Source organism: Lasioglossum baleicum, chromosome 3, assembly GCF_051020765.1.
Source record: "Lasioglossum baleicum chromosome 3, iyLasBale1, whole genome shotgun sequence".
In the NCBI taxonomy this organism is placed as follows: Eukaryota; Metazoa; Arthropoda; class Insecta; order Hymenoptera; family Halictidae; genus Lasioglossum; species Lasioglossum baleicum.
Genome location: NC_134931.1, coordinates 20,635,300 through 20,648,631, shown reverse-complemented (window position 1 = coordinate 20,648,631; position 13,332 = coordinate 20,635,300). Strand labels below are relative to the sequence as shown.

At 35.9% G+C, this 13,332-nt stretch overlaps 1 protein-coding gene across 6 annotated transcripts; it reads right to left on the bottom strand.

Annotated features, from left to right (window-relative positions):
- Nucleotides 1–1,121: 1,121 nt before the first annotated feature.
- Aduk (unc-51 like kinase 3 homolog Aduk) lies at nucleotides 1,122–13,331 on the bottom strand. Of its 6 annotated transcripts, XM_076421149.1 has the most exons (9): nucleotides 12,655–13,331; nucleotides 11,110–11,257; nucleotides 10,907–11,058; nucleotides 10,424–10,638; nucleotides 10,118–10,344; nucleotides 6,470–6,731; nucleotides 6,191–6,373; nucleotides 5,442–5,626; nucleotides 1,122–3,252 (listed from the first exon to the last, which is right to left on the bottom strand). In XM_076421149.1, the coding sequence occupies exons 3-9, from the start codon at nucleotides 10,930–10,932 to the stop codon at nucleotides 3,139–3,141; spliced, it is 1,212 nt and encodes a 403-aa protein (XP_076277264.1). In that variant the 5' UTR covers nucleotides 10,933–11,058; nucleotides 11,110–11,257; nucleotides 12,655–13,331; the 3' UTR covers nucleotides 1,122–3,138. The 6 variants fall into 6 exon arrangements, with proteins under 6 accessions (XP_076277264.1, XP_076277261.1, XP_076277263.1 ...); XM_076421146.1 differs by lacking the exon at nucleotides 11,110–11,257; XM_076421147.1 differs by lacking the exons at nucleotides 1,122–3,252; nucleotides 11,110–11,257 and adding an exon at nucleotides 3,260–5,346.
- Nucleotide 13,332: the final 1 nt, after the last annotated feature.

Sequence of the window (13,332 nt, the reverse complement as noted above, 5' to 3'; positions counted from 1 at the left end):
ATTTTTTGTTTATTTATCATTAGACGTGGAGTGTTTACAACTCGGAACATAGGAGGACAGGGCAGGAACTTTTTACGTTTTATTTACCAACAACTAAGCGTGACTTAAATATTACACACTTACACTGTAATTAATACATTTATGAAATGATTAACATTTTTCGAATGCGTGCAACATTGTACGATCGCGAATTACTCAAAATAAAATTCGTGTATTTTAAATATTATTTGCGAACAGATTTGTTCTTTCTCTATCCGAGAGGCAAAAACTATTTGCTCGGTGTGCTTTCTTAATAATTCTTTTATGGCTGTATTGGTAATGGTGAGAGAAAGTCGTTGAAGTAAATATCATGGTGATCGGCAAAGTGGTGGTAAATCGGACTGCTAAATTGATTTCGAAAGATCTGTTTTTGCAAAATGCAAAATAGTAAACAAGAAAGATATACAATTTATAATCACTAGTGTACATGTCATTTGTAATAGTGAGGAAATATAGATATGTATAATGTATATACAGTGGCTCACGAAAGTATTCGAACGCCCTTTAAAACAGAATAACTTTTTTATAATTGTAACAAACAACTTGTGATTTTTACCACGTTTTTTATAATCAATTAGAAGTACTGGTTTATGAAATGATACACAAAAAAGATTTTCCAAAAAATTATAATTTTCAAAGTTACATGCAAAAATAAAAAAGTCATTTTTTTAACTTTTTTTATTATAGGACCCTTCAAGAAAATTTAAAATATATGTGTTTTCTAGATCTATGTTAGTTATACACATGCTGCAAAAATTTCGTCAAAATCGGTTAACATACACACGAGTTACAAGCGATTAAAAATGTTGAAAATCGTAGTTTTACACGACTTTTGATCAGTTACTGCTTAAAATCCACAAAATCGTACATCTTTCGATACGTGTCGTTTTTTCCTGCGTCAACCGATTTCGATGAAATTTTCAACATGTGTATAACTAACATATAGATCTACAAAACATATATTTTAAATTTTCCTTAAGGGCCCCAATAAAAAAGTTTAAAAAATGCCTTTTTTACTTTTGCATGTAACTTTGTAAATTATAATTTTTTGGAAAATCTTTTTTGCATATCATTTCATAAACCAATGCTTCTAATTGATTATAAAAAATCAGGTCGTTTGTTACGATTATAAAAAAGTTATTCTGTTTTAAAGGGCGTTCGAATACTTTCGTGAGCCACTGTATATGATCCGTGTAGGTTAACGAAAAGTCTTAGCAACTAATAACTTATTTAATTAGTCGCGCGCTAAAAATTTGCACATTGTAGTCTTATCATTGTCCTGGAGCAATAGAAGTGGGAAAATATTATTACATTATCATTTTATAATTTATTAATTAATTTATTAAACAAAAGGCACTTTTAAATTGGAAAATTCCAGTGATGCATTTTTTAATTCTAAAAATTCCAGTGTTACAATATTTTTTAATCGTAAAAATAACTGTTCACACATTTTACAATAAAAGGGTGTATAAAAATAATACAAATTTACAAAGTCCATGTTTTCTGCTATTAAATAAATAAGAAGAGTAAACAAGACCTTCTAATACTTATTTACATGTTTATAGACAGGATTCAGATCTTGTGATGTCTTTGACACTTTGACGATCTTAGAGTGTTATAAATTCAACATACAAGTCAGTAGATCATTGAAAAAAATATGCCTACTATTTAAAGAATGTTATGGTTACCTGGTAGCACAACAAAAGTTTCATATGAAAGTGTTTATTTTTTCATAAAGTGATGTTAATATATTTGATGTACACAAACACACATCAACGTGATGTAAACTGTAAATAACTCGTGTTGGATTTGCAACGTGCGCTGACGAGGACACTTTTTCGATTGAGGGGACCCTCTGTTTAAAATGCTCAAAAATAGGTAATCTTTGTAAATATTTCTGTAGCGAAGGTTACAAAATGTTATACAAGATTGATGTGATTTCTATTAATACAACTACTCTTTCAGACGATAAGAAATTTTTGATTTGGAATTCTAAGGCTGCCGGTCACAGTCACGACAAATTTTTATCTGAAATTCTAAGGCTGCGGTCACAGCCGCATCTTGCGGTCTCTTTCTCGCACGCTCGAAAAAAGAGAGCGATGCGTAGGACGCGTCGTCGGCCACTGTTACCGCGCTGCCTTATCATCTGAATTAACACATCGAAAAAGTTTTCGAAAGTTAATTTTAATGTTATTTACGAGCAATCGAAAAAATTTATTTCGATTTATCTAAAATCAAAACCAATCTAAAATTACAATGATTGATTCGTATTTGAAGAAACCAGTGAACACAAAAATACAAAAACAACATAATGTGCGTCCCAACATCACATTATGTTTATCGATATTTTTCAATCGGTTTGACAAAATGTTTGATATGTACCTCTACGTCTCTTTGGAAGGCGGGCGTATAGATTTGCTATCCAATAGTGGTATGTACCTATAATTCTCATTATATTTAGAAATAATTTAAATCTGCTATTAGAAATATAAATTTCCAGTTAAGTTGTAATACCTAGTATAGGTGAGTATTTCGCTGTGAAAATATTTGGTGTTAATATATACAAATCAACAAATTCAAAATTTCACGAAAAATTCATGAAATAGTAATTTTCTAATAATTTCTAAAATATCATTAAACGCGGAGTTCTTTAAATTTGTGTATCGACGCGTGTGGCCATTTTCACGCTATCTTAAACCTGGTGATTTTCGAGATACGTGGCAAATTTTTCAACATATCAAAAAAAATATAAATGATATGATACTTTTTTTAAAATAGAAGATGTATGCATGTCTCATGCATTTCACCTTGAGATGACACTGTAAAGGCCTGTGAAAGTCAACTTTGAATTTTTAAACTGTGACCAATATTTTTTATTGTGATATCGTGTTATTCTTGCGCACCGCATCAACTTAATTTTAGCATTTTTAGCATATAAGCCGTTCCATCAACAAATTCTATCCAGACAAATTTTTTCATATCATTCATACTTTTCGAGATGTTTGCCCCGGTAATTCAAAATGGGACACCTTGTATATCCTAAATAAATAAAAAATTAAACACGTGATGTTTGTGGTCAGAGGGTCTCCCCATTTAAAATTACTGTACTATGCATTGCTCGAACGAATAGGAACCACGCTGGACGGAGTCTTCAATGTCTTTCGTCGCTAGGAGTCCTTTGGTGCTTTCAGCTTCTTTCATCCAGAGCTGAACCTATGCAACAATATCACACAACATACAACAAAATTATATACTCGATCAAAACAATACATAGTTAGGGTACGAAGTTGCAACGTTACGTCTGATTTTATTTGAAAATCTTTACTACATACTTCCGGAATGTAACAATGATTTTTATAGTCCTAATGAAATGTTGTTTACTTAATAGATTGTAGAGAAAATTGATTTTCATGCTTGGGTTGGACACTTGCCGCAGGCGCTTCATACCCTCGTTACGGCACTGCGTGGGGGTATGACTCGGTATTTTCTTTTCAATTGTAAAAAATGGCCAGCGCAGGTATAGCAATAATCGTACCGCCAGCAACTTCCGCTGCCAACAGTATTGTCAATTTATGGTACGGTCGACGCTTGACCTACCCGTGATCCTAAATCCTAAGACGTTTATTGAGGATGGTATTGAACTATGTAGAAGCGCTCCAGATGTTTAACACATTGAGTCCAAGACTATTGAAAATATGTGATGGGCATACAATACCCTGTCTTGCAAAAATTTTCGAACAAATCAATCAGCACAGAGTTTCGAATCAATTCGATATTTATTCGAAATCAGAAATTCTTGGAACTCTTGAAGCCTTGAAAATTTTAGAAGTCTCGATATAACCTTGTTATATTTACTTTTTATAATATTGGTGCGTTCGTACTTTTATTCATCCCAATTCTGAAATGACGTAATCATTGTTTCGTGATAGATGTAACATTTCAAGAGTTTCAATTCTTACAAACCTTCCAAAGTTTTAAGGCTTTCACAGGATTTTCAAGACAATGAAGACTTTCAAGACGTCCAAGAGTTTCAAGAGTTCTAAGCTTCGAATTATGTTGCAAGCAGGGATGCGAACCGCGGACTAACCCTAACCCGACCCGGGTTAACCAAGGAAGGTTTCCGTAACCCATACTATCCCGGAGAGAACGGGTTTTAGGGCCTAGAGAGAAAGAGAGAGAGAGAGAGAGAGACCGGGTTAACCCGCTCGGAGCGAGTTACTAGTAAGATAAGATAGATACTCTAGACTCTAGACTCTAGACAGTCTACTTCAGAGCAGAGTTGGGCAAACGCTAGTCACAATTATGATTATTGACTAATAACTTCATAAGCTCTACGAAAAGTGACTAATAATTAATGACTAAGTAAATACTTGAGCGTGACTATGAGTAATGACTACATAAGTATTTGAACGTAATGACTAATGAATAATGACTAAATTTTTATTAAGGATGAATATTGACTACTGACTATATATAATGGCATAACTAATGACTAAATACGCAATCAGAATTTCACTATGACTAATGACTAAAAATGTTAAAATAAGATATAATAATAACAAAAAAATAGCCTATTATAGTTTATAAACAAATAAAATACAGATTATGACACGTTTGGTCACTGCTAATTTCGATATAGTTTAAGTGTACATATTAATGTATGTTAATCGCATAATAGTGACTGATGACTAAAGATTGATGACTGATCATTTAAACTAACTAATGATTAATCATAACTAATAAGCAATAACTAATGATTACTTAGAGTTGTGACTAACTAGTGCCATGTAGTTATGACTAACTAATCAAAAAGTTTTAACTGACTTTTTTTAAGTTTTGACTAACAATCAATCAGACTATTAGTCATTTTTAAATATCAGTTGATTTTTGCCCAACTCTGCTTCAGAGATACATATACGAATACTATACAGGGTGTTTCGTTTATCTGATAACGGAAATATCTTGTGACGCACTGAAGTTACGAAAAAAATTTGTTTACAAAAATTGTTCGGTATGAAGGGTACAATCATATAGTCTAACTTTTTTGAGGATTAGAATGGTGGGGAGGGGGATTTCAAAGTCAAATTAAGTTTTTTAAATGGAATGTCCTATTTTACCACGTTTTTATTAGCTCGCTTTCTTGTCTGTCTGTTTGTCTGTTTTATACCATAGATCGACAGAGTATCAAATTTTGAAGTCAGCGTTAGTGGGAAGAGTGGGGGAAGCAAAGGCGGGCTTCACTGCGCAGCTGGGCGAGGAGCGGAAGGGTAAGAGACCTGGCGAGACTCTCTCTCGCATATGTCAACCCTGTTAAAGAGTCGAAGAGCGACTTCGTGAATGTAACACTAAATTAATCGAAGACAATTACATATTGCTATCCTCTCACGAGGATATTTAATCACCTGTTTGTACAATAAATCTCTTCTTCGGCCTGGTGGCTCCTTCTTTAGCAGCGGTACCAAAATCCCCAAGCAAGACTGAAACCTTTCCAACGCGTGCACGTAGCTTCCTTCGGCAAGATACTGTTCGGCCACTTCTCCTATCTCCAATCCGTCTAGCATTTTGGTGGTACTTTTGCTAAGTGTCCCTAAACACACGCAACAACAACAAACAATGTAATTTCACGTCCACCCCTTTCGCTCGAGACCCAAACACTGCAATCCATTTTCCAACTTCGCTGCATGGGCATAAAGTAATATTTCTTCGTTACAAACAATATCGATGAAACGCTGTAAAGCCGGTTCCATCAATTACGTTCTTCAATCGCATGTCGTGCCATAGAGGGACTTCGTTTTTATTAGCGAACACGACCAAGTAGAGACTCCTTTCCATTCCAGTAAATATCACGTTTTGTTTGAATTTTATCTCTCAATTCTCATTGAAATTCTATCGGAAAATTCTGCCGTCCTCGTAACATAATAACAATCGATGGAAAAAGAGAACGCGTTTAAAACTTTGTTACTCTTAATTACAGTGACATGGCTATCTTATATCGGATCTTTAATTAATTTCGAAATCATTTAAAGCTCGAGCAGAGAATTATTCGTCCGTTAAGCAACATCGCGAGCCAGAAGAAATATTGTTTTATGCATATTTACCGCCACCAGATATTAAGCGTTAACAAAGGGGTTAGTAAAAGTTTGATACGAACATAGTTCAGGATACATTAACGATGATCGTTCGTTCGAGGATGCCACACTCTGGATCATCGAGGGGTTCGCTTTGTCCTTGTCGCTACCACCCTCGATACACGAAGCTTTTAGTATTTCAGCCCTCTTAATGTAATTATTTACGTGTGACCTTAAAATCTCTTTCCGTTTTAGTTCAGTCTCATCTGATAAAATACCGTGTATTTTTAAGCCATTGGTCCACTATGCTTTTGTTTACAACCGCCTAGAATTTATTTATAGCGGGATCGATCATCTCTTACTTGTTAAAACAGGAATGAAGTATCTAAGCGCTTCGCAGTAAAGATAAAACGCTTCCTTTGAATTCTTCTCCGTGTCCATTTTTACCGCCTGCTGGATCAACTCCACTGCCTTCTCGTAATTCTCCTTTGTCGGCGCGTGCGCCAAATCCAAATAGTCATGGGCAAAGAAATCATCGAACGTTATCCTCTGGTCAGGATCGTGTTTAAGCAAGGACAGCAATAAATCCTTGCACCCGCGCGACACGTGGCATCCTTTTGGCAACTAACCCACAAACGTCAACGTTAACGAATAGAACAGAACTTAAAATCCAGATCATTTCTTTATAAAACTTCACCGCAACATATGCGTGACGTTTTCCTGATTAAAATGACACCAATCACGATACAATTCGGATCATATTTACCATTCACCCGTTTAATTGTGTGAAACCTCGATTATCCGAACCGATGATATTTTTCATTGTTCGAAAACGTGTTTCACATACGAACAGTGAAGATCGGCACTTTAAATTGGCAATTTTTTTGTTATCATGTTCTACCGATTCAGTTCGGATAACCGAGGCTCTACTGTGTCGTGAATTAAACAGGTACATATGATCCAAATTGTAAATATGTTTCTTCTATCGACCGTATTTGCTGATAATAAATTTTGAAATGTTTTCGGCGCAACGGTTCCATCGTTTATTACGAATTATAAAGCAACTTTGCTAATTGTCAAACAAAATCAACGTTTCGATCCCAGTTTGGATCTTTTTCAAGATTTATTTGAATCGCGTCTGTAAATTAAATGTGTTATAGTAATTTTGAAAAAACAGAAATATTGAATGATTGAATGTAAGAAAAATTGTTCATAAAGACTCCGAATTGTGTCGTGTTTGGTCTCATTTTAATCAGAAAAGTGTCACGAACATGTCGGTAAAAGCTTCAGAAAAAAATTATCGGGAACAAACGAGTTTTATTGTTAACACGATACAAGCGACATTTCGAAGGCATTCATACATATCGAGCATTCACACATAAACGTCTCTCTCGAAACATGGCAGAACATCTAAATGTTCGTAATATTTTTTGAAATTTCAGCGTTTTCGCGATACACTCTGTCAAGAAAGTACCGGGAATCGATCGTTTAAAAAGCCCACATAAAAGGACTGTTGAAATTCGTTTTGTCGCTAAGTTGACACAACTGTCTTCTATACTCGCGCGGAGTTTGAGCGTCACTTGTCACTTAGTTTGTTTACAGTGTGCCATTTTGTCAGTTCATCTCAAGTGTGTTTTGCGATTTTTGCGAATTTTCTGCAGAAAACTCAATCGCGAAGACATGTTAGAACGAGTCAATTCCGACCCCACATTCATAAAACGCATTGTGACTTGTGATGAGACATGGGCTTACGAGTTTCACATGCAAACCAGTCAACAAGCTTCGGAATGGCGCACACTGGGCCAAACCGACGAGATCTGTGTCAAAATCAAAGAACTTCCCATAGAAATGAGATAGAGCGATGAAATTTTTTAAAAATAAAAGCTGAAACTTTGCAGAATATGGGATAATTATGGAGATTGTGGTACGAACGTTTTTTTAACGTTGAGAAAATTCGTTAAACTTGCACAATTTCGAGAAAATTGTGGTTTTTCCAATACCACGCGCGGAAAAATTTTTTTTGAACATACTGTACTTCATTTCCCGTAGATTTCCTCACGCCGATTTCAAATCTGGTCTCAAAAATTTTTCTACGACCTCAGGATATTGAAAAATCGACTTCTTGAGATTCTACATGTTTAACGAATTTTCTCAAGGTTAAAAAACATTCGTACCATAATCTCCCTATTTTTCCCATATTCTGCAAAGTTTCAGCTTTCATTTAAAAAAAAAATTTCATCGCTCTATCTCATTCCTATCGAAAGTTCTTTGATTTTTACACAGATTTCGTCGGTTTGGCCCAGTGTGCATGGCGCCTTCTAATTGAGCCGAAACCGAAAAAGCGCGTCAAAGTTGATCAAAAGTGAAGCTGACGTTGACAGTTTTTTTTCGATTACCGCGGTGTTGTGACTAGAAATTCGCAATTCGAAACATACATTTTAAATTTTCATAAAGGGCCGAAATAAAAAATTGTTAAAAAATTCCTTTTTCATTTCTGCATGTAACCTTGTAGTTCCTTCTAATCGCTTACAGAACATCAGGTTGTTTGGTACAATTATAAAAAAGATATTCTGTTTTAAAGGGCGTACGAAAACTTTTGTGGGCTACAGCGTATATAGATCAGGAAATTACTTTATTTAATAATTTTACATAATTTACGTCCGTCATTAACGCTACTGGATTCGAAAAAATGCGACAGTACGAGTTTCCGTTCTTTCACTGTACAATTACCGAGATTACAAACATGCTTTAGTGAGAAATTCTGAATTATTTATTCGCGCATGCATAATAATGAAAATCGCGCAAAAATCTAAGTAAGTGTGATTTTATTGTTTCGACAACGCAATACGGTCTATCTACCTTTGATTTAAAAGAAAAATTACAGTTAAGATGTTCCGCTCTGTTTGCATACTGTGCACACGTACACAAATTAGTTACGCGCGGTAAGTGCAGACTACTTATACATACACTCATTTCACACGAATATATACAACATGTATAACAACACAAATATATAAGTTACGTATAAGTTATAATTATAGTTAATTGCGCAACTGCCTTTACGTATATACATTTCTATATTTAGACAGGGTGTTCCGAAGTTAAGCGGTTGAATTGTGTCACTGTGGGTCGTGACCAGAAGTTTAAAAAAATGTTGCAAACACGTAATTCGTGAATGTCATGGTTCACGAAACGTTTCGTTAAAAAGTTGCAATTACAAATTAACCGAAAGAAACTGGTACTGCACAGAAACACGTGCTGTGTATTAAAAGTTGTATTCGATTAAATAATTCAAACGAAAATTCGATAAAATTATACTATATATTATTTAATTTACATGTATGTACACAAGCACAAGTCTTGAATTATAACGAAAGTCTTAAACCCATTCTGTCAGAAACAAAAATGGAATAAAGTATATTGTTTCAATAATTCGCAAGTGATGTAACAGTAAGTTTTGTAATTCACATATCTACTTATCACTGCAGTCTTTATAATTGTAAATTTCTCTGGAACTTTTCAACAAAGCGATTCGAATGTTACGACGATGTCTAGCATATTTTCTTCTATTACCAAACGTTATTGTATGGACAAATGGTAGTTATTGAACAAGTTAACCACCGTATTTCTTTTCCCGGAGTTCCATACTCGACGGGAGGTTAACAGAGCCTCGCATTAAACTTTCATACGTGCGCGGTAGCAGTTTTCTCAGCAAAAAACATAAATGACAAACATCCAAACATGCAATGAAAGTTCAATGAGACATGACTATTTGGCCTGGGGCGAGTGTGCGTATCGTGGCCCGTATCGCAATGAACGTAGTAACGTCGGAACACCCTGCGAATAGTGTACATACTACATACATATGTAAATAGTAGTATGGCAGATGGTAGACAGAGTGCCACCGTTAACAGGTGTGCGAACTAACTTGTACATGTGTCTATACATAGCTGTGTGCACGGGGATATTTTGTTTTTGGTCTGACAATCGAGATGAACAACGGTAATCACCTCTATAGGTCGAGTGTCCTTGATTTTCTCTGCCAATTCTTGGACACTACCGCTGGAGTAAGGTGCTTTGCCGAAAAGGCACTCATACATGATCACGCCGACACTCCAGAGGTCGACACGGGCATCGTACTTCCGTTTCAATAATATTTCCGGCGCCATATAAAGGGGGGAGCCTCGAACGGCGAATTTTTGCTCGGAATTGGAGAGGTATTGAGCGAGACCGAAGTCTGAAATGAAAAGATCGAGTCCATGGCGGTGGGGACTGCTGCCAACGGGAAAGAAAAATGGTTTTTGGCGGGCACGAACCTCCGACTTTTAACACCAATTGCGGCTTTCTCGTTAAGAGTAGGTTCTGCGGCTTCAGGTCCATGTGGGAGACATCGTGATTGCGTAAATATCTCAGCGCCAGCGCGAGCTGTTGCAGAAACCCCCGGCAAATTTTTTCGGGTAGCTTGTGCCTCTTCTTTATAAAACTCGATAAGTCGCCGGCGTCGCAGTACTCCATTACGATGTATATATGCCTAAGTTACGCTAAGTGATAGAGTTGTCTTTACGCGCGGCTCGGAACAGGAGACGATCGACTACGCTAGAGTGCGGGACTGATCACGATTCTATTTGACTCGAGCGTGTCGATAACAGCGGAAGTCTAAAAAGTCCCATATGATTTTGACCGAAAAGCGACTGTATACGGTTTACTTTACCGACTCGAAATTAATTTGTTTTAGCGTCCCGGTAGACCGTCCTTATATTTTAGTTGGTGCGTTTAGTGATTTTTGGGGCTCTACTAACCCGTCGTCCCAGAAAAAGTCCCTCATCTCTACGATATGCTCGTGGTTCAGAATTTTTAGAAGATTGATCTCCGTGACGAGATTATCGATAGCTGACTTGGACAGCGACGACTTGTCTACACATTTGATTGCGACTACCTCTCGGCATCCATCCTACAAACGACCAACAATAGGATTACGTTATATCGCCTTGAGATAACTTACTTCTTTCAAGCTTCAATGCAACCATCTTTTCTGGCCACCTCTCAAATAAACGGAGCCACTCGACTGACAGAGACCGCAGTCTGATTCGAATACATTAAAAGTCACACTGGAATCCGCGACACGCGGGACCAACCGATATATTTCTGCTCTGCGTTATGACAGAAAATAAAAAGTAGCGCAAAGGTTAGTGTATTCGCATAAACTTTGACCAGTATTATATTATCGTTCAGGTAGCGATGGGTGCGAGACGCGTCCAGCTGTTGTGAACACACCCGGTGAGTCTCGAGCAGTTGCAATGTTCTTGAAAATTATATTTTTAAGCGTATTCAAATTTTCGTCTCAATAATACTGCCAATAAATTTATTTGTAATCTGTATACACCACTGTGCAAAAGAAAGAAGCACCCAGTATAATTATAAGATATAATGACAAACAATATGTAGTAATGTAGAAATTGTATTGTATTGTGTCTTTTCTTTTGCACAGTAGTGTATATTGTATATCGTACGGCAAACTCAAATTCGATGGGATAAAGTCTCTTCGAATTTTTATGCAGACATTAAAAATGTCCTAACGTTAAAATATTTCGACTCGTTGACAATATTTCAATGAAAACGTGCGAGATTCCATCTTGTCATTATAGATACGAATTTTAAACAAATTTTCAAGAACTACGAGTTAATAAATGTATCTGTTTCTTATGGATAATGTCAGTGTCATATGTATAGTTAAACTATGGCGACGATGGTGATAAATTAAGTGTAATTAACAGAGTCCCTAATGAATACAGTGTAAATGGCAATTAAATGGCAAAAAATACTGATTCTCTTCAAATGAGTCAATGATTTTTTTTTTTTAGTTTTTAAAGTTAAAAGTTGTAACTTTGTATAAATATGTATGCATTTGTAAACCATTAAATACTGAATATCTTCGTTATCGTCAAAACTTATTTTCGCCGTGACTAAATATAAATAATCTCATAAATAATGCATTGCAGAACAAATTGGAGTAAGGTTGATCTTTAATTTGTGTATGTATTTTTATTTGCTAAAGTTTTGTATTGCTCTCATCTGATACTTTTTAATAGCGAGAATTTAATATTACATTCAAATTCGCGATAACGATCTTTCATTAAATTCGAATCTGCGCTTAATCATTATGGTAGACGAATAGTTGAAAACTGTCAAATTCGTACATTACAGTGAGCAGCATTATTAATTGATTGAATTATCCAGTGACATTATTAATTAATTAGATCGTCAGCGAGATACATATATTCGACGTCAAGTAACAATTGTTACTGCACTGCAGTGCCTTTCTACGGAATAAAGTCGCGATCAATGTAAAAACCACGAATTTGTATTATCTTTGTCTTTCACCGACACAATAAGACGCAGAAAATGCTCGAACTATGTTATCTTACGATAAAGTATGCACGGAAATCGCGATTCGAGAAGTAAAATTGTGGCTCCCGCCGAATTAGTTACGTCACTGTCATCATATGTTTCGATTGCTTGTTCGTTCTGAACCTCAAAATGTACATACCTTTTTGATCGCTTTGTAGACGGTCGCATAACTCCCCGAGCCGAGTTTTTCTAGCAAAGAATAATCACTCACACTGGGCAAACTCATCTCGCCCGATAACTGAGTGATTCACATCTATGTCTGTTCCCGAATGTATTACGATATACAGTGGGGTTAAGTTCACTTTACGGAGCGCCGTGAGCCACTCCGTTTATCGTTGTCGTATACACATTGGCGTAGCTACTTAAACTTCTATATACACGTAAATAGATCGCCTCGAATCGTAAATAATCCTGACGTCTTTACATACATTCTCTATTATAACATGAAATACAAATTGAATATCTTTACGGGAATTGCACTCTTTCTGAATTAGATTACATAATGCGTCTTAAACATATAATCTGCGTTAAACCATCGAAATAGGTATCACCATCACCAAACACGTAATTTTCAGGTAATAGAATTTTATTTTATATTTTCAACGTATCTCGTTACACCTCTGAGATTCTTATTCGATTTGCAAATCAGTTTCCGCCGCGTGTATGTTTAAATTGGGACACGACACACTGGGGACAATACCGTAAGACGCTTGAAATAGTTATGTCAAAATTGTGCCCTTCGTGGAGACGCTCATGTGCGTCAGCTGTGCGCCGCGACGAAGCAAACTTCAAGTAGTTGACTCGAGTCAGTGAAAAC

Bases quoted from the DNA above. Each gene is read 5' to 3' on its own strand.
- Aduk (XM_076421146.1), bottom strand. From the start codon at position 12,741: ATGAGTTTGCCCAGTGTGAGTGATTATTCTTTGCTAGAAAAACTCGGC. The intron at 10,345-10,423 runs GTTCGTGCCCGC...TTTTCATTTCAG, and splicing joins ATTGGTGTTAAAAGTCGGAG to ACTTCGGTCTCGCTCAATAC. The intron at 6,732-10,117 runs GTGATTACCGTT...TTTGTGGGTTAG, and splicing joins AGGACACTCGACCTATAGAG to TTGCCAAAAGGATGCCACGT.